This window comes from Garra rufa, chromosome 7 (genome assembly GCF_049309525.1).
Source record: "Garra rufa chromosome 7, GarRuf1.0, whole genome shotgun sequence".
Lineage (NCBI taxonomy): Eukaryota > Metazoa > Chordata > Actinopteri > Cypriniformes > Cyprinidae > Garra > Garra rufa.
This window is the reverse complement of record NC_133367.1, coordinates 25,136,419-25,157,652: the sequence shown is the minus strand read 5'-3', so window position 1 is coordinate 25,157,652 and position 21,234 is coordinate 25,136,419. Positions and strand designations below refer to the sequence as shown.

Below are 21,234 nucleotides of genomic sequence, written 5' to 3'. Positions count from 1 at the left end.
TTTGGCTTTGCATGGTGTACAATTTGTATGAACAAGTTCCTAAAAATGTTGACCAGCTGTTTTCATCCGTAAGTCTGAAGAATGACTTAAATGGAGATTGGTTTTTTTTTATGCACAAGAAGGTACAAGCATCAGTAGGCAAGTCCAGCATATTTGTGGTAATATGTCAGAGCCTATTAATGTTTATTTCTTTTCAAGTAATAGGTGGAAACAGTTCATGAAGGCTGATCCTGTCTGGACACAGATCTTTTTCCAGTTTAAAATTAATCAAGATTTCCTCCAGTGATTTTTCAATATAAATACTCTTTCTTTGGGTTTTTCAGCTGTACTTCAAATAAATTAAAATGAAGTTAATTCCACTCTGGAATGGGTTGAAGAAAGGACACCGGAACATTTTAAGTTGCATTTGAAAAGATGAAGAGTTTTGAGCAATATTGTAATATCAAGACAATACTGTCATATAAGTATTAAATCAGTTGTTAGACATTGTTTGCCAACCTATTATATGGTAACATTGCATTGCTGCCGCACACGTGATTTTTTCCACTCAATTGTTAGCGTAATAACGAGATGTCATGCCGTTTTTAACATTTTCTTGTAATAACAAGGTATGTTAAAACATAAAAAAATTTCTCGTTAAAATGACATTCTTTCTCGCAATGTCGTTAAAATTGTATTTTCTCGTAATAACGATGTTATGTCGTTAAAACATCTTTTTTTGTAATGAGATGTTATGCTGTTAAAGTGACATCTTTTTCTTGTTAGAACGACATCTTTTCTCGTAATAAGATTTCGACATAAGACATAAGAAATGACATTCTTTCTCGCAATATCGTTAAAATGGCATTTTCTCGTAATAACGATGTTATGTCATTAAACATCTTTTTTTGTTAAAACACCTTTTCTCAATATTTGTTTTAAAAAAACGTTTTTCTCATAAGATGTTGTCGTGAAACGACATCTTTTTCTTGTTAAAATGACATTTTCTTGTAATAAGATATGTTGTTAAATATCTTTTTTCGTAATAACGTAATTTAAGCAACATTGTTTTCTTAAAACATCTTTTCTCGTAAGATGTTATTAAACATCTTTTTCTTGCTAAAATGACAGTTTCTTGTAATAACAAGATGTTATGTTATAACATCTTTTCTCGCAGTGAGATGATAAAATTACATCTTTTTCTCGTTAAAGCGATATCTTTTTCGTAATAACGTTGTCATTAAAGCAAAATCGTTTTCTTATTAAAACATCTTTTTCTCGTTAAAACTTTTTTCTCGTAATGTTGTCATTAAAACATCTTTTCTCATGAGATGTCGTTAGAATAACATCTTTTCTTGTAATGAGATGTTATATCGTTGACAATTTTTTTTCTCGTATTAAGATGATAAACAGATTTTTCTCGTTAAAACAATTTTCTCGTTATAACATCTTTTCTTGTAATGAGATGTCGTTAAAATTACATATTACGAGAAAAGCTATCATTTTAACAAGAAAAATATCTCATTAAAGCAACATCGTTTTCTTATTAAAACATCTTTTTCTCGTTAAAACATCTTTTCTCGTAATAATGTAATAAGATGTTGTCATTAAACATCTTTTTTGTTAAAACACCTTTCTCAATTATATTTGTTAAAACGACATATTTTTCTCGTTAAAATAATGTTATGTTGTTAACATCTTTTTTCGTAATAACATGTTATTAAAGCATCATCGTTTTCTTATTAAAACATCTTTTCTTGTAATGAGACGTAGTTGTTAAAATTACATCTTTTTCTCATTAAAACGATATCTTTGTCGTAATAATGTTTTCTCATTAAAACATCTTTTTCTCGTTAAAACTAAATCTTTTCTCGTAATGTTGTCATTAAAATATCTTTTCTCATGAGATGTCGTTAAACTGTCGTTTTCTTGTAATGAGATGTTATATCGTTAAGACAATTTTTTTCTCGTATTAAGATGATAAAACAGATTTTTCTCGTTAAAACAATTTTTTTGTAATAAGATGTCGTTAAACTGACATCTTTTCTTGTAACGATGTTGTGTCGTTATCTTTTCTCGTAAGATGTTGTCATTAAACGACATCTTTTTCTCGTTAAAATTACATTTTCTTGTAATATGATGTTATGCTGTTAAAACGTCTTTGCTCGTAATGAGACGTTAAAATTACATATTTTTCTCATTAAAACGATATCTTTTTTCGTAATAACATGTCATTAAAGAAACATAATTTTCTTATTAAAACATCTTTTTCTCGTTAAAACATTTTTTTCTCGTAATGTTGTCATTAAAACATCTTTTCTCATGATGTTAAAGTAACATCTTTTCCTGTAATGAGACGTTATACTGTTTTTTTTTCCTCGTAACAAAAAAGATTTTTCTCGTTAAAATTATTTTCTTGTAACAAGATGTCGTTAAACTGACATATTTTCTTGTAATGAGATGTCGTTAAAATTACATCTTTTTCTCGTTAAAATGATCTTTTTTCGCAATAATGTTATGTCGTTTAAAGCAACATTGTTTTCTTATTAAAACATTTTTTCTCGTAATGTTGTCATTAAAACATCTTTTCTCATGAGATGTTAAAATAATATCTTGTAATGAGACGTTATATCATTAATGATTTTTTTTCTCATAATAAGATGTTAAAACAGATTTTTCTCGTTAAAACTATTTTCTCGTAATAACAAGATTAAAACGACATCTAATGAGAAGAGATTTCTTTAAAATTACATCTTTTTCTTGTAAAAACGGCATCATTTCTCGTAATAAAATATGTCGTTAAACATCTTTTTCTTGTTAAAACATTTTCTTGTAATAACAAGATTAATGTTATGAGATGTTAAAACATCTTTTTCTTGTTAAAACATCTTTTCTCATGATAAGAGACAATGACAGCACCAATAAAATGACATTAACAATAAATAAATTGTAATATGTTGTTAAACATCTTTTTCTTTTTAAAACATTTTTCTCATTAAAACAACATCTTTTCTCGTAATGAGATGAGAGAAATTACATCTCATAATGAGATGTTTTGTTGTTAAAATTACATATTTTTTTAAAGCGACATCGTTTAACCAATCTCACTTTTCTCTTAAAAAGATGTTTTAACAGGAAAAAGATGTTTAACAACATTTCTAATTAAAACATTTTATTGTAATAAGATTTGTCATTAAACCAACATCTTTTCTCGTAATATGTTGTTAAAATTACATCTTTTAATAAAAGTGTTACCTATTCTAAAGTGCTACCAACATCTTTTCTAGAAATGAGATGTTATGCCAGTAACATTACATCTTTTCTCGTAATAACAAGATGTCATTAAAACACTGTTCTCATTAAAATGCCATCTTTTCTCATAAGATATGTCGTTAAAACTACATCTTTTCTCGCAATGAGATTTGTTAAAATTACGTTTTCTAGTCATAAGATGTTGTCGTTAAAACAACATCTTTCTGGTCAAAACATCTTTTTAAATAATGAGATATGTCGTTAAATTGACCTATTTTTCTTGTTAAAACGGCATCTGTTTTAAATGTACTTTATTATTATTGTTATTGTAGCGGCATGTTTATTTTGATTAATCCATCTAAAATATAATGCTAACCAATAAACATAATGTCATTTTTAAGAGAAATTATGTTAAAATTATATATCTTGTTATTACGACACAGTTGAGAGAAAAGATGTGTGGCATTAAAATTGAACCAACATGTTAGATATCATTTTTATATATATATATACACAATTTTCTATTACTTTAATGTTGGGCGACTTCAACCAATAGGATTAATGCACTATTCCGCTTTTGCAGAATGGGTACAGACACTTTTCACACTGAAATTTCACTTCTCCTTTGTAAGAATAAATCGTGCTCCTTTGAGAAACGCCGGATATTCTTGAGCGTTTTATTTTCAACCCATTAAGTTAGTTCTTAGAAAAATGCAAAAAGGAAAATATAAGTGCTCTGCAAAAAAACAAGACAAAATAGGCTCACACTTATACAACAAGCAGACATGCAATTATCTAAAGAATATTCGGATGTTAAAAATGTATATTTTAAAACGGATAGTTCCAGTCCTTGATTCTGATTGGTTGAGCCACGTTCGAAGCTGGTGTTAATTACTCTACAAACACACACCTTTGTTTACATTTGTGTGTTGCTCGGCAACCACTTTGTTGTAACAACAACCGTTTTTAAGGAACTACATTGTTTGGCGGAAGAATAATGTTTTTTTTATATCAATACACTTTATTTGCTCCGTTTAATTTTGTGAAACCTTACTACTTAGATGGAATAACCATTTTATAAAAGCAATAAGCCCCGTGAAGCCATGGTTTACAGTTATTTTATAACAGCTAAGAGGGTTTTACAGCTTTGCGTCGCATCTTACAATTTGTCAAAGGTGTGCCCAAAGAAACATAACCGTCACTTGAACTAGTAAATGTTTAATGAAAGTTGGTGAATCTTGGGCTACTTTGATGGCAGTAAAAAAGCAGATCGGCAAACCCAATAATCTCTAAACGCAACATGCAAACTCAAATTTGACTTTGCATAAATAAAGCTGAACTACTTGCTGACAATAGCTCCGCTCACTTCCTATGCAATTCATGCTGACAGAAATGAAATGAGAGATCACAAACAAAACCACAGATGAAGACAAAAAACAGTCCAACCACATGTAAGGCATTGATATAATCAGTGGTGACAAAATGAGTGTCTTTATTGTATGAAAATCAATCTTCATCCATTATGACAGGCTCAAAGGAATCTCAGTATTCGCTTTTATCTTATTTACATTCTCACTGAGAAAGTTCCATTAAGAAAGGCTCTCGGTTCGGAAACATTATGCCAATTTCGAAGAAAGCTCAATTTCAGAGGCACTAATGCAACCCAGATGCAGTTGGTCCACAATAACCTTTTCCATTTCCCCTGTTATAATTCCATCATTTACTTTTTTGACAGCAAGAACATGACTGTCACATGTCAAAATAATCATCCCGCTCCCAATCTAAATCTTATAATGAAACGCAACCCTGGCCTGACCTGTGCTTAAAGGTTAAAGTGGTCAAATTTGATCTGGAAAAACAACTATGTCATTTGAGTGCTCTCCTGACCCTCTGGCAGCTCCAGGCTCTCACGTGGACCGTCCGTTTTTTTCTTTTTAAGAAACCCCTGGAGCTTTTTTTCTTGAGGCGCACAAGCTTCTTGGATATCAAGAAACATATGTGGAACTATCAGTCATCTTCAACGTCTTCAATCCCTCAGGACCGCTGAAGAGTTTCAACATGTCCACCTCTAGAGGATGAAGGTGTCCGCTGATGATCATTGAGTGAAGTGGTCCTCCCAGGTCACAGGACGCCAACTCTTGGAGCGTCCCCGAACGGATGGCCTGGTCCTCGGCTCCGACCCGAGCCAGACCGACGCACACTGTGTCTTCAGTCATTGCTGCGTTGAAGGAAAGAAAACGGAATAAACCATGAAACCAACGCTCAATCAAACTAATCCAATTTTCCGTCAATGCTTGCCAGTGTCTCAAGTCGGCCAGACGTCCAGATGGTTCTACCACAGGGTTCACAAAGGTTTTCAGAAAGTTACTTACCCAGTTCCTCGCCCCTATCCCGACGTTTTTTTAGTATCTCCAAGAATTGCTCAGCTGCCTGAGCAACTGTCATGTACCTGGGAGGCTCGTAAATCTTTCGACCCCTGGAGAGAGAGGGGACTGGTAAACTTTAAAAGGCACTCTGGGTATTAAGACTTGTATGGCTTAATATAATGTAAATGATGTCTCTTACTGAAATATGTAGAAGAAAACCCATGAAACATATACGTTATTTTATGCACACTTTGGACCATTATGATGTGAAATGGTTGCACTCAGTGAGCCACTGGCACTACCTGTTGCTGTTTTTACCGCAACAAAACTCTGAATGCATAATTTGGAAAATAAAATACTGATACGATGCCACATTGTGCGGCTTTTGGTTATAATTTTCAGTCGAAGGGCAACAAGAGAAGCAATGCACTGCTTTCCTAGCGATAAAAAGAGAAGACAAGAATGGGAAGATGCCTGTGGACGAATAAAACTTCCTTAAGACCAGCGTCTTTGTTCTTGCCACTTTAGCCCAGATGGCTTTAAGGATTTTAGTCAACCACAGCTACTGAAAGAGCTTACAAATGGCAGAGACAAGAAATGCTAGATGCCATCCTGACAGGATGTAAACATGCCGATGCTTGTCATGACGCCACGGCTGCTGAAGGAGTTTCTAAGCACAGATTTTACTCATTATCTGAAGGCTCCTTGTGAGGAAAAAACGATTGTAGGCTACTTGGTTTAGGCCTACGCTTATATCCATCGCCACCTATAGGTTCTTTCATTAGCTGTGGTCTACTAAAAGCCTCAAAGCCATCAAGGCTTAAGTGGAGAGAACAAAGATGCGGGTCATTAGGAAGTTTTATTCATCCACACTGCCCTCCAAAGGCAAAGCACAGTAACTACACATTTGGTCAAAATTGAGTCAGGGCTTAAAATGGACTTTGTGACAACTGTTTTGTCCTGTGGCAAAGTCTCCTGGTTTAATTTTGTCCCAGAGAAACGAGAGTGTTTCAGAGAAACAAGAGCGTCAACATGCTTGACTAGCTGGCGTAAAAACTTTAAAGGCATTTTTCTCAGTTTCAGTGTTGGAGTAGTTACTGGACTTTGCCTTTGGAGGGCAGCACAGACATCTTTCCATTCTTTTTTGCTCTTCCTATCACTAAGAAAGCAGTGAAGAATCGCTTCTCTGAAGTCCTTCGACTGAAAATTACAACCAAAAGCCACACGATGTGGCACTGTATCAGTATTTTATTTTCCGAGTTGTGTATTCTAAGTCGTGTTGGGGTAAAAATACCAACAGGTAGCGCCAGTATCTCACAGAGTGCAACCATTTGACATCATCAACGCAGAGTGCACTGCCTACCTAAAGTAATGGCGCCCCCATAGTCCAAAATATGTATAAAACCAGCTAAGTACCAAAATCTTTCATGGGTTTTCTACTACAGATTTGCCAACGCTTGTTATGATGCCGCAGCCACTGAAAAAGTTTCTCAGTGTGGATTTCAAATTGATGGTACTGCATTTGGTTTAATTCTGCACTTGATATCCATTGCCACCTGCCACTCTTTCAGTAGCTGTGGTCTACTAAAAGCCTCAAATGCATATAGTAAGTGCTAAAGTGGAGAGAACAAAGACACTGGTCTTTAAGAAGTTTTATGCGTCCACAGACATCTTCTTATCGCTAAGAAAGCAGTGATGACTTACATCACTTCTCTCATTGCCCTTCGACTTAAAATTTACAACCAAAAGCCACAAAATGTTGCATCGTATCAGTATTTTATTTTCCGAGTTGTGTATTCTGAGGTAAAAATACCAACCGAGTGCAACCATTTGACATCATCGATGCAGAATGCACTGTGCACCAAAAGTAATGTTGCCCCCATAGTCCAAAATATGTATAAAATGATGTGGATTTTGTTAAATAACGTAAATCTTCCATGGGTTTTCTACTACATATTTCAGTAAGAGACATCATTTATGTACATATTAAACCTTGGTGCAGGTGGTCCCTGAACACTAAGTGTGTAGGTGGCCATTAATGCAATTTACATCTGAGCTTTAAAGTTAAATAGTCTGCATGCTTTACTTAAGGTGCATTAGCCATTAATGGACCATCAGTGCGTCCTTGATGAAATCAGTCAACTTAAGGAAGTTGGAGACATGCTTTGAATTTCTTTTTGGGGCCATTTCCCCCTCCCTGCAGTGAAGGGTACCAACCTCACTGGACAAGCATCTGACTGCGACCAAAATCATGCAGCATATGGTTATTCCATTTCCGAGTAATGGTACAACAGTGCCAATAAATCTGGGAGACATTAGCACACTTTCCAGCCTTGAACAGGGAGCATGCACCAGGCCTAATGCTCGTCTCCTTATAGCGTACATAGTGGAACACTAAAACCCATTTGGGGTTTATGCGGACTGGATATAATATTACACCAAGTGCGCGACCGAGGGGGGAGATAATTACAGGACACCACGGAGACAGCAAGGAGTTAACAACCGTCTTCTACGACGAGAAATAATTCAACACCAGTGAAGGTTTTTTAGGAAGGACTTGGAGTTCAAGTTTGAAAGCAGACGACGAAGTTGCCGATAAACATATTTCTGAAGGCTTCAGATGGGAAAATTATACCGTGGCAGTTCTGGAGGCGGCCCAGAGAAGGTCCATGATAACATATCATGCGTCCAAGTCAAACAAGCTGCCACGGTTTTTACTTTTGTTATTTTTTTTCCAACTCAACCAGTCTGCCCCCCCAGCAACTTGCATGAATGTTAACTCAATGTCTGCTGGAAACCACAAATCGACCCTCCCAGAAAAGCACAGCAGACTAGATATAAATCAGCCTGAACCTCACAGAAAATCAGAAAGTGAGAGTCTTACCTCATTAAATTCTCCATGGACTGCTCTTTGACTTTGATATCTGTAAAAAAAAAAAGGGAGTTGTAAGTGTTGTACGAAACAATAAGCTTGGGTTTTATAAACTAGGCCTCTCTGGATGTTACTGTCACGTCATAAATAGTCGGTCGCCCCTCCATCTGGGGCTGTTAACCCCACGCAGTCTGGAGCGCGAGTACATTTTCAGACCTGAGAGGGCCCCATATTGAGAACAAAGACACATGTACAAATCATGACCAGTCATGTTCTCACACCATGTCTGCACTGAAAGTGTCAACGTTAACCTCAAAATGTTCGTAAATAACGGGCCAATCGGATGAAAGTTCAAGGCTAAACTTGGACTGCAGTAAAATGAGACGCTTTCTTTGTTTCCTGCTTTCTTTATAAATGGAAATATGACATTAAAACTGACCCTGCATGCATTTTAGAATAGGAAAGAAGTATGTAAATCTAACACAAAACACAAAAAATTACTACACCAAACTTATAATTTATGATATGTGTAAAAAAAAAAGTAAAATAAACCAGAATAACTTAATGGACATAAATTAATGAATTAATGATATTTGTAAAATGAAAAAAAAAATAATAATAATAATAATAATAATATATATATATATATATTACTGAAAAAATAGACATAAAAAATTATTTGTTAAAAAAAGAAAGAAAAAAGAATCTTGATACAACATTCATAATTCATTATTGATATTTGTAGAAAAAAAGGAAAAAAAAAACTGACTTTAAATTCATGATTAATTAATGACATTTGTAAAAATCAATGAATCAATCAATCATTAAAATAAAATAAAGAAACCAGAAAATTGGCATAAAATTGAAAATGTATGATATTTGTTAAAAAAAAGAAAGAAAAAAGGAAATGGACATAACATATATATTTTATTATTGATATTTGTAGAAAAAAAAAAGAAAACTGACTAAAAAAATAATTAATTAATTAATATTTGTAAAATGACCAAAAACCTAAATAATGATATTTCTGAAAAAAAAAAAAAAAAATAGAAAGTAAAAACTGACATAAAAGTCATAATTAATTAATTATATTGACATAAAAAATTGACATAAAATTCAAAATTATATTTATAATTTTTAAAAAATTAACCAGAAATATAAACCATAAAATAATTAATGATATTTGTAAAATGCAAAAAACTAACTAATATTTCTGAAACAACATATGTATTAATTAATGATATTTGTAAAAAAATAAAAATAAAAAAAGAAACCAGAAAATTGACATAAAATTCTAAATTAATATTTGTTGAAAAAAAAAGAATATTCATACACATTCATAATTAATTAATGAAACCAGAAAACTTTGTAAAATGACGAAAAATTACAAAAAAACTAAATAAGGATATTTCTGAAAAAATTTGATAAAATAAAAAATAGAAAGTCAAAAACTGGCAGACAATACATAATTAAGTAATGATATTTGTTAGAAAAAGAAACCAGAAAATTGACATAAAACTCAAAATTATTAATATTTGTAAAAAAAAAAAAAGAAAATGGACATAAACATTCATAATTCACTAAAAATATTGTAGAATAATAATATTAATAATAAATAATGATATTTCGGAAGAAAAAAATAGGGAAAAAAATTTAAAATATAACGTTTATAATTAATCAATGATATTTGTAAAAAAAAAATTATAATAATAAAAAAGAAAGAAAGAAACAAAGACACCAGAAAAGTGTAAATTGACAAAATTCAAAATTAATATTTGTAAAAAAAAAAACAGAAGTGAAATAACATTTATAATTCATTAATTATATTTGAGGAAAAAACAAACAGAAAACTGACATAAAATAATTAAATAAAATATTTAATTAATTAATTATATGTGTAAATGACAAAAAAAGAAAGCTGAAAATTAATATAAATTCAAAATGTATTAATAATATTGATAGTATTGTTTAGCTGGACAGAAAAAATAAAGCGGCTGGAGTAGCAGTGTAATATCAAAAATTGAAATGAAAAGAGTTTCCCATTGACATTGACTGACATTGTGTCAGATTTTTTTTTGCGCAATTACAAATCTAATTTTATTTTTCTATTTAATTTAGAAACACCAGCAAATAAATCGAGCAATATTTGCCAGCTTGATTAATAGCCCCCGTCTTGTTAGCAACATTATGATGAATGGATGCAGTGTAAAGTCCCTGTGTTTTGTCTCTGTGTGTGTGCATGCTTTTGTTGTGTCTGCAGGTTATTGTGTTAGATAAGCGCTCTTGCGGCCAAGGGTGGATGGGGAGGTGTCCGATCCCCGCCTTCCTCTGTTTGCTTTTGAATAATGAGGTTAATAACCCTGATCCCTCTCTTGCTCATTTTTGTCCTCGTCTCCTCAGCTGGGAAGCACCTGGGGACTCCCGCCCCTCCCCCTCTGTCCTGCCAGCCAATGGGAAAGGACCCCCAACCAGCAGACTACGATTTCCACCAACATTCATTACCAAAGATGCCTTCCAATGGGAAATCCCAATGGTGCTTTGGAAAACGGAGGGTTTATTAAGAGTTGGCTGGAAATCTCCACGGCACACAGATATAAACGTAAATTATTTGCGGCCATCTGCCTTGGGGGTACCAGAGCGTTTGTGATGGGCCCAAGTCTAATGTGCGCCCCGAGGGGAAATGCCTATTTGACGGGACGTCAAAATATGGGGGCGTCGCATCTGGTTTTGACACATTCATTGCTACAGTGACTGTTAAAGATGCATCAAACATACATACTTGGGACGTGAGCCGAGAGACAAACCGTCATCATATAACTTTCTAATTAGAGCATCTCATTCACAAAGCCTCAAAGGAAGTGCTTACCCAGCAGGCACAGCGTGTGCAAGCCCATATCCCTGTTCTTCTTGATCTTATCGTAGAAGCTCTCAGGTCTCCATGTGTCCGTCCAAAACACAATGGACACCGTCTCCCCAAAGTTGTACAGCTAAAAAGAAAAACACAATCTCATTCATTCTTAATTTACTCAAACTAGATCTCATTTTGTGTTGGTCAGTGTGGTTACGAGTAGGCAGCTCTGTTTAGCCACCGACAAGGTGCTTCCTGTTATTCAGTAAGCATGACATCATTCTAAACACTAGAGTGCTCCACAGCTGACACAACAAAGTGACATTACAGCAGGCAAACTTGTTACCGGTTACTCCTATAGACCCTCTGAAGCGCATATTAGTGCGATATGAACAAACACATAGGTTAGGGGAGTCCAAACTCAGTCCTGGAGGACCACTGTCCTATAGAGTTTAGCTCAAACCCCAATTAAACACACCTGAACCAGCTAATCAAGGTCTTCAGACTCAGTAGAAGCTCCCAAACAGGTGTTTTGGAGCTAGTTGGAGCTAAATTCTGCAGAGCATCAGCCCTCCAGGAGCAGGATTGGACACCACTGGATTTGGTGGATATGGGATGACTTCAACACTACATATGTCCAATCCTGCTTGTGGAGGGCCACTGTCTTGCTGAGTTTAGCTCCAAGTAGCTCTAATACACCTGCCTGAAAGCTTCTAATGAGCCTGAAGACCTTGATTAGCTGCTTCAAGTAATTGGTTTAATTGAGGTTGGAGCTAAACTCTGCAAGACAGTGGTCTTCTAGGAGCAAGTTTGGACACCCAGTGGCCCTCCAACCCAAAATAAACACACCTGAACCAGCTAATCAAGGTCTTCAGACTCAGTAGAAGCTTCACAGGCAGGTGTTTTGGAGCTAAATTATGCAGGACGTTGGCCCTTCAGGAGCAGGATTGGACACTCCTGGACTTGGTAGATGTGGGATGACTTCAACACAACCTATGTCAGGGGTGTCCTAATTCGGGTTCTAGAGTGCCAACATTTTGCAGAATCTATCTCCAACCAGCTCCAAAACACCAGCCTGGAGACTTCTAATGAGCTTGAAGACTTTCACTAGCTGGTTCAGGTGTGTTTAATTGGGGCAGGAACTAAACTCTACAGGACAGTGGCCCTCTAGGACCAAGTTTGGACATCCAGTGGCCCTCCAACCCCAATTAAACACACCTGAACCATCTAATCCAGGTCTTCAGACTAACTAGAAGCTTCTAGGCAGGTGTGTTGGATGGGACAACTGAGCAGGACAGTGGCCCTCCAGGAGCAGGATTGCACATCTCTGGACTTAGTAGATGTAGGATGACTTTAACACTACCTACGACAGGGGTGTCCAAACTCGGTTCTAGAGGGCCAACGTCTTGCAGAATTTGGCTCCAACCAGCTCCCAAACACCTGCCTGGATACTTCTAATGAGCCTAAAGACCTTCATTAGCTGGTTCAGGTGTGTTTAATTGGGGTTGGAGCTAAACTCACATTTGAACCAGCTAATCAAGGTCTCACTAGAAGCTTCCGGGCAGGTGTTTTGGAGCTGGTTGGAGCAAAACTCTGCAGGACAACAGCCCTCTAGGACCAAGTTTGACACTTATTCCTCGGCTGGGATCGTGTAGAGCAGCGGTGCCCAATCCTGTTCCTGGAGATCTACTATCCTGCAAAGTTCAGCTCTAACCCTGATTAAACACACCTGAACCAGCTAATTAATCTCTTAGGTAGTTGTTGATAATTTCAGTCAGCTGTGTTGGAGCAGGGCTGGAACTAAAGTCTGCAGGTAGGTAGATCTCCAGGAACAGGACTGGGCACCCCTGGTGTAGAGCCATTTGAAACTCCATTGAAACTACAATTTGGACCTTCAACCCGCTGATTAGTTGAAGTTCAGTACATGGAGAAAAACATTTGTTTTTGACTGAGGAAAGAAAGACATGAACATCTTGGATGACATGGGGGTGAGTAAATTATCAGGAAATTTTAAAGATATCGTACCCACAACCCAGCAAATGATATATATCTAAAACATTGCCACAAATCAATTCATTGTGGGAAGACCTTTGAACATATCTATTTTTTTTCCCACATCATGTGTGGCCTCGGCAGGTTTTAGCGTGCTGATATTTTGAAAAATGTCTATGGCACATGAAAAATGTTTTTGTCCACACAATCAAAGTCAATGGGGTTCAATGTTGTTGTTTTGGACCCCACTGACTTTCATTGTATGAACAAAAACGGCTGAGGCATTTGTCAAAATATCTGCTTTTGTGTTCAGCGGAAGAATGGAAGTCAGTCAGGTTTGGAAAGACACAAGGGCAGAAGGTTCACTTCTGGGTGAATATCCATTTAAAGTGGGCATGAAATGAAAATTCACTGTATCTATTTCTAAATTCACCTATTTTCTTAGCATGAATTTTAACCAAGTTCCCATGCTACATTTTTTTTCATTATGGAAGAAAAGATCTCTCACTACTTTAGTTTCATTGCAACTTTTTAAAGCACAGCTCACCCATAAATGAAAATTCTGTGATTAATTTGGTTTAATCACTAATGTCACATGGACTATTTCTGGGCCTTGAACGTGTCAGCTGCATTACTGTCTATGCAGGGTCAGAAAGCTCTCAGATTTCATCAAAAATATCTTAACTTGTGTTCTAAAGAGATAAACGAAGGTCTTACGGGGTTGGATGTTGTTCAACCAGATGTTATGGGTAACAAAATATAAGACACACTTCGGGTGTAGAAAGTCTCGAGTCATGCTTTTTTGTGGCATCCCTGGTTGTTGATTGCTTCCAATTAGTGCATCATGATCTACACCCCAACAGTAACTGCAAAGCGTGTGTTATCCTACCAGATCCCTCTGTGGCTGAAAGCAGCAGCTGGGGTAGATGATTTACTACCTGGCTTTCCTACCTAAATAATATCCTTTAGAAACAGCAGCACTGATCTCAGATCATCTGAAGATGCCTATCGAGAGCTTAGGGCGGCATCTGGGGCCTCTTGGTGCACAAAGCTGCCCTGACAGGTCAATACAGGGGGCTGTTATTGATGGCCACTAGGCTTCGTTGATAGACTCCGCTGGGACGCCTTTGGCACAAAGGCCGTAATACCGTTTGATCATTTTCATGAGAGACTGCGCTCGAATGACGCACGATAGCAAAGTACATTCTCTGGAAAGTACGTTGACAATGAAACCATGGGGAAGCAGTGAGTTTGAGGGATAGTTCTCCAAAAAATTGAAAATTATCCCATGATTTACTCCCCCTTAAACCATTTTGAGAGTATATGACTTTCTTCTTTCAGACGAATACAATCAGAGTTATACTATAAATATTTCCTGCTTCTTCTAAGCTTTATAATGGCAGTGAATGGGTGTTGAGATTTTGAAGGCCAAAAAAGTGCATCTATCCATAATAAAAAGTACTCCACAGCTCCAGGATGTTAATAAAGGCCTTCTGAAGTGAATTGATGTGTTTGTGTAAGAAAAATATTCAAATTTAAAACTTAAGCCTTAATCTCTATTTTTCGTGAACTGCTGTATGCATGTTCGCGGACTTTATTAACCTCAAAGTCGTGTGGAGTACTTTTTATGATGGATATATGCACTTTTTTGGGCTTCAAAATCTCAACACCGTAATACCGTTGGATCATTTTTATGAGAGACTGTGCACGAATGATGCACGATAGCAAAGTACATTCTTTAGAAAGTGCATGTTGACAATGACACTATGGGGAAGCAGCGAGTTTGAGGGATAATTCACCCAAAAAAATGAAAATTATCCCATGATTTATTCACCCTCAAACAATTGTGAGCGTATATGACTTCTTCTTCGTCTTCTTTCAGACGAATACAATCGTAGTTATATTATAAAAATTTCCTGGCTATTCTAAGCTTTATAATGGCAGTGAATGGGAGTTGAGATTTTGAAGGCCAAAAAAGTGCATCTATCCATCCAAAAGTACTCCAGGAAGTTAATAAAGGCCTTCCGAAGCAAATCGATGTGTCGTATGTTCGTGGCCTTTATGAACCTCAAAGTCGTGTGGAGTACTTTTTATGATGGATATATGCACTTTTTTGGTCTTAAAAATCTCAACAGCCATTCACTGCCATTAAAAACTTTGGACGAGCCAGAACATTTTTTAATGTAACTACGATTATATTAATCTGAAACAAGAAAGTCATATACACCTAGAATGGCTTGAGGATGAGTAAATCATGGGATAATTTTCATTTTAAAGTGTGGTCAAATTGCTGAAAACTTCACCCTCACAAATTCCCAATCACATTGATTCCTATTGAAATAACTGGATTTCGCTTGCAAAAAATCGCTGAACAACAGTAAATATGACTGCAACTTGAGCCTTACCTGCAATCCACAGCAGCCCACGGCGTTCATGATGGAGGCGTTGTGAATAACACGATATTGAATCCCAGCATTCAATGCTCGCAGAACCAGGTCGCTGTGGGTCGTAGCTCTGGAGAGAAGAAATTCATGGTTTTTTTTTTTTGCGTACACGACTCCAAAACAAACGACAACCACAGAAAAATGGCTACTTATCAACATCTACGGTTTACAACGTGGAAGTAATCCAAAGTGCGCCAAAAGCGCTTATCTGTACGATCTTGAATATATCATCAAACTTTATTAAACCCACACATTCTTAAGTGCAGGAAAATGAGGAGTCAGACCCCCGGCCCCCTCCGCTATGTGGGTTTGGCTGGAAAAACGCTGGAGCCAAACACGACGCAAAGCTCAAGCGAGACTTGAAGCGACCGAGACGAGAAAGCGCGGCGTAATTAGCTCATCTCTTCTGGAGAATTTCCAAAGTACCCACACCTCAGACGTCTACATCCCACTTCTCGTAAGTAACGATAACGTTGTACCCCAGAGCTTTGGTGCTCAACCACTCTGTGGTTCTTCAGGCACAAATGTCCTGAATAACAGGATACATTTCCATTATTTATCTTCTGTTAGGCTTAGAAAGTGGGTTTTTTTGTTGTTTCATCACACTTACGGTTGAAAGGGAAATTTATTTGGAGGAGTGCATGCTTTCAAGTGCACTTAATTGTACTTGAGGGCATTATCACAAACAGAATGGAGTTTATTAGTTAAATAAGTTTGAACATTTCCTCCAGTTTTTTTTTATTTTATTTATTTTTTAAACAATGAAATATGAGTCAGAGAGACCAGTGATAAAGCTTTCCAATGAAAGTTTGTGTAATGTCTGGATTTAGAGTTCCTGATGAGTCATTGCACTTGTGGGATTGTGGCGTATGTGATGGCAACATGAGGAGCATCATATGACAAATATGCATAGAAACCTCATGAATTAAAGTTGGAAGAGTTTGCAGTTGTTGTCACATATGGATTAGATATGACTGAGACTTGCTACTGTAGATCTTGAAGTACTTAGTTAGTCTTACCCAAAAGGATCACCAACCACAAGAAACGCCACATCACTGACATCCGCTCCCTTCAAGATCTCATCCGCCTGTTGTTCCACCATGTCTCTGTCAGCCAGCAGCAACTCACGCCCATAATACTCCTCCTGAGAGAAAACACATTTGTTTTTTTCTCAGATATAAACTTTAAATTCTGACTTCTTTTTCAGAATTGCATGATATAAACTCACAATTTTGCCTTTTTTTTCCCAGAATTGCATGATATAGTCAGAATTGCGACTTATAAAGTCAGAACTGTGAGATACAAACTCACAATTTTGACTTTTCTCAGAATTGCATGACAAACTCTTTTTTGAGAATTGCATGATATAAACTCGCAATTGCGACTTATAAAGTTAGAACTGAAAGAATTGTCAGAATAAAGTGACTTTTTTCTCTGAATTGCGTGATATAAACTTACAATTGCATCTTATAAAGTCAGAACTGCAAGATATAAACTCACAATTCAACTTTTTTTCTTAGAATTGTGACCCTGGACCACAAAACCAGTCTTAAGTCGCTGGGATATATTTGTAGCAATAGCCAAAAATACATTGCATGGGTCAAAATTTTAGATTTTTCTTTTATGCCAAAAATCATTAAGAAATTAAGTAAAGTTCATGTTCCATGAAGATTTTTTGTAAAATTCCTACTGTAAACATATCAAAATGTAATTTTTGATTTGTAATATGCATTGTTAAGAACCTAATTTGGACAACTTTAAAGGTGATTTTCTCAGTCTTTTTGATTTTTTTGCATCCTCAGATTCCTGATTTCAAATAGATGTATCTCAGTCAAATATTGTCCTATCCTAACAAACCATACATCAATAGAAAGCTTATTTATTGAGCATTCATATGATGTATAAATCTCAGTTTTGTCAAATTTAACCTTATGACTGGTTTTGTGGTCCAGGGTCACAATTGTGTGATATAAACTCATAATTGCAACTTACAAAGTCAGAACTGCAAGATATAAACTCACAATTCAGAGAATTGCATGATATAAACTTACAATTGCATCTTATAAAGTCAGAATTGCGAGATCTAAACTCACAATTTTGACTTTTTTTCAGAACTGCATGATATAAACTCGCAATTCTGACTTTTTTTTTTCTCTGATTTGCATGATGTAAAGTCAGAATTGCAAGATATAAACTCACAATTCAACTTTTTTTTAGAATTGTGTGATATAAACTCACAATTGCAACTTACAAAGTCAGAACTGCAAGATATAAACTCACAATTCTGACTTTTTTTCTCTGAATTGCATGATATAAAGAAAAAAGTCAGAATTGCACGTTTTTATCTCGCAATTCCGAGTTTTTTTCTGAATCGTGAGACATAAACTCGCAATTGCGAGTTATAAAGTCCAATTTTGAGAGGAAAGAAAGACTGATAGAGTTGCAAGTTTATTTCTCAGAATTGCAGGTTTATATCTTACAACTCTGAGAAAAGTCAGAACTGCGAGATATAAACTCACAATTTTGACTTTCTTCAGAATTGCGAGATATAAATCACAATTCTGTCTTAAGATAAAAACTTGCAATTCTGACTTTTTTATATCATGCAATTCAGAGAAAAAGTTAGAATTGCGAGTTAATATCTCACAATTCTGAGATAAAAAGTCACAATTACCTTTTTTTAAATATTTTATTCAGTGGGGGAAACAGGCTTCCATGATATTTTTTATTACTATTATTACAAAATTATAATTAGTTGAAAACATCTGCAAAATAATCAGTGTGGTGCAGTAAGATTTTGTTGTCAGGTTACAAGAAAACTATTAAACAGCAAATTATATCACAGAGAGGACATCTCTAGAGCTTCATGATGGCATGTCAAGAGAAGTAAAGTTCTTAGAAATATCATATATTTTGACCTTTTTAGCTTTGCAAATTAATAATAATATTCATAACGTTCATGATTTTTTTTAATGTTCAAACATTTCTAAAACTTATTTTTACTATGAAATGTTTAAAACGTTTATTAGTAGCCTAATTTTTCTTAGAATCATTTATGTAAAATATGGGATAAACTTTTTTTTAAATGTCTGACAGTTATGAACACAAATATTACATTTCCAAACGTGTGTGCGTTTTAAACTACATGTTTTAAAAAAAATAATCGTATCATTTCAGGCAGCATTATTTTGTCTTATTGCAGAATATGTGAGTATCTCTCCATTTCAATATTTCAGAATTCAATCATCTGGCTTTGATTGTGATGTACAACGAGCTGTCAGCTGTCAGGATTCAGATATTACAATACAATATATTTTATCATCCACATACCAAAGCTTCTTTCCCGACGGTCAGTATGGACGTGTAAGCCTCCAAATAAACACGACTACACTGCCGGACGATCTCTAAACCTTTTACAGTGATGTCTTTAGCATCGCCCAGACCAAGACCGACGAAATACAACATCTCTAACCCACAGACGCCACCAGAATGCACAGCTACGCGTCGTCAAAAGGCTAAATCACAACAATAATAGATTTATAAACGCTTTAACGTGCCTGACGATATACTAATACTGTATGTGATTGTTTATCAGACACAGAAAAGCTTGCAGAATACTTTCAGCTCTTCAGCGGTCTCTGTTATTCTGCACTCACATGGGTGCCGCATGCAGGAACTGACAACCGGCTGCCGTAAAGCGTAGAGTAGTTCACAACAGTGTCGCGTACTGTAACCATAGAAACAAAATAAGCGGCGGTGATTGCAAGTGGAATTGAATTACACCGCTAGAAAAGGCTTCTTGATAAAACGTTCATTAATAACAACATTCATTGTGTCTAGGATGGTGTGCCCGGGTAATAATTGTATATTTATATGGGACGTCCCGAATAAGAACTGATCATTGTTTTTTTCTACTTTTTAAAAATGGGGTCTATATACCCTGTTAAAATGTAATCATGTCCCATATCTCAAAAATGCTGCAGTAAAAAGGTTTCATGTGAGTTCTGCATATAATATGGGACGTCCTGAATAAGAACTGATCATTGTTTTGTTTTTTTCTACTTATTAGACTCTAAAGTCTAATAATGTCCCATTTCTCAGAAAAGAACCGTCAAGTACACCAATAAATAAAACGGATATTAAAGCAGAAATGCAAATAAATAAGTAAGTAAAAATTCACGAGCATTTTGTAGTATTATCTCTCAGTCCTGGGCGTCTAAATGAAAAGCGCTCTGCAAGCGCGTTCTCTCTGTGTTGTTTCTGAAACTACCGTAATCACTGTAATATGCGCGCACACTTAAAATCAATCGCGGCTGGCTTGACCGTGTTTTTCTGAACCTCGGCTGGCTTTACCGCAGTGATTATTTGCATGAGACGCTGCTTTAAAAAGAATTATAAAAAATACGGGACAAAACCCGTCCCGTATTGATTCAAAACGGGACGCGCAATTTCATTCTCAAATACGGGACGATTCCGTATTTTAAGGGACGGGTGGCAACCCTACCCTATATTGTTTTTAGATGCATTTTTGGTTAACTTTGCGTGACTTATACTTGCCACACAGCTCACAAACTTGGTTTAGAATGAAGTTTGGGCATTTAGTCTGCAAACTTTCATTAACCGTAAAACCATTATGTTGTGCAATTCAGTGCAAGAGAATAATTGTCAAGTTCAGGGCTATTTACTGTGCTGTTTGCTGTTTATTTACTCCGTAAAGCCATCAGCTTCACCCTCAAATTGCAGAAAAACATGAAGATAAATGAGCACACAATCTTTCTCAAATACCATAGACTGCCTCATTTTATGACTTTGTGTTGTTGATTTATGATTTGTGTGGCAGTTTTCAGATGTTGTGGATTCCAGGGTGTTGTCGAGACCGTTTATGGATTGTTTGGATTGCTTGAAAAAATGTGCACAAATAATGATAAATAATTTCCTTGTGTTATCTGAAGCTGTTTTGAATTCATAGGCCTTTACTATGACTCCTAATGTGAGGGATAAATCCGTGGTACTTAATAACCATGGTTTAGCGGACCTTGAGCTTGACCTGTTTTATTTGTGGGTTAATATGCTGTGAATTAGGGTGAGGACCTTTTGTTATACACAGCTGATACCTGTAATGAATGAACACACAGTGCAGTCAAAGGTCCTTCATTTAAATATAAGGCTTACAAGCCCTAAAGGCTCGTGGACCATCTGGTCTCCACCCCCAATGAACTTGTAACGTGAAGTCAAACAATGACATTTCAGGTTTTTTTAGGCTGTTGTGTATTGGTTTGATTGACACATAATTATTTAAATCTATTTGCTTCAGGAGAGTAAAGTAGAGTGGGCAAGTCATTTGGAAGTCAGTCGGCAGCCATCTTGGTCACGCTCCCAGGGTGCTGTTTCCAAGCATAGCGCCTACAAGACAGAATAAAATCTTAGAAATTGTTTGTGAAACAAGATTTTATGAGTAATGCAAAGGTTACAGAGGGAGTG

General features: G+C 35.8%; 1 protein-coding gene across 1 annotated transcript; it reads right to left on the bottom strand.

Annotated features, from left to right (window-relative positions):
- Positions 1-4,695: 4,695 nt before the first annotated feature.
- dph5 (diphthamide biosynthesis 5) lies at positions 4,696-19,428 on the bottom strand. Its single transcript, XM_073844222.1, has 7 exons — positions 19,084-19,428; positions 16,773-16,897; positions 15,715-15,823; positions 11,336-11,456; positions 8,482-8,521; positions 5,604-5,707; positions 4,696-5,449 (listed from the first exon to the last, which is right to left on the bottom strand). The coding sequence occupies exons 1-7, from the start codon at positions 19,216-19,218 to the stop codon at positions 5,217-5,219; spliced, it is 867 nt and encodes a 288-aa protein (XP_073700323.1). The 5' UTR covers positions 19,219-19,428; the 3' UTR covers positions 4,696-5,216.
- Between the last annotated feature and the right edge of the window lie 1,806 nt (positions 19,429-21,234).

What these genes read in the sequence shown, in the direction of transcription:
- dph5 (XM_073844222.1), bottom strand. Translation starts at nt 19,218, where the DNA reads ATGTTGTATTTCGTCGGTCTTGGTCTGGGCGATGCTAAAGACATCACT. An exon ending in GCACACGCTGTGCCTGCTGG is followed by an intron (nt 8,522 to 11,335) that starts GTAAGCACTTCC and finishes TTTTTTTTACAG; the next exon opens with ATATCAAAGTCAAAGAGCAG. An exon ending in GGATAGGGGCGAGGAACTGG is followed by an intron (nt 5,450 to 5,603) that starts GTAAGTAACTTT and finishes CCTTCAACGCAG; the next exon opens with CAATGACTGAAGACACAGTG.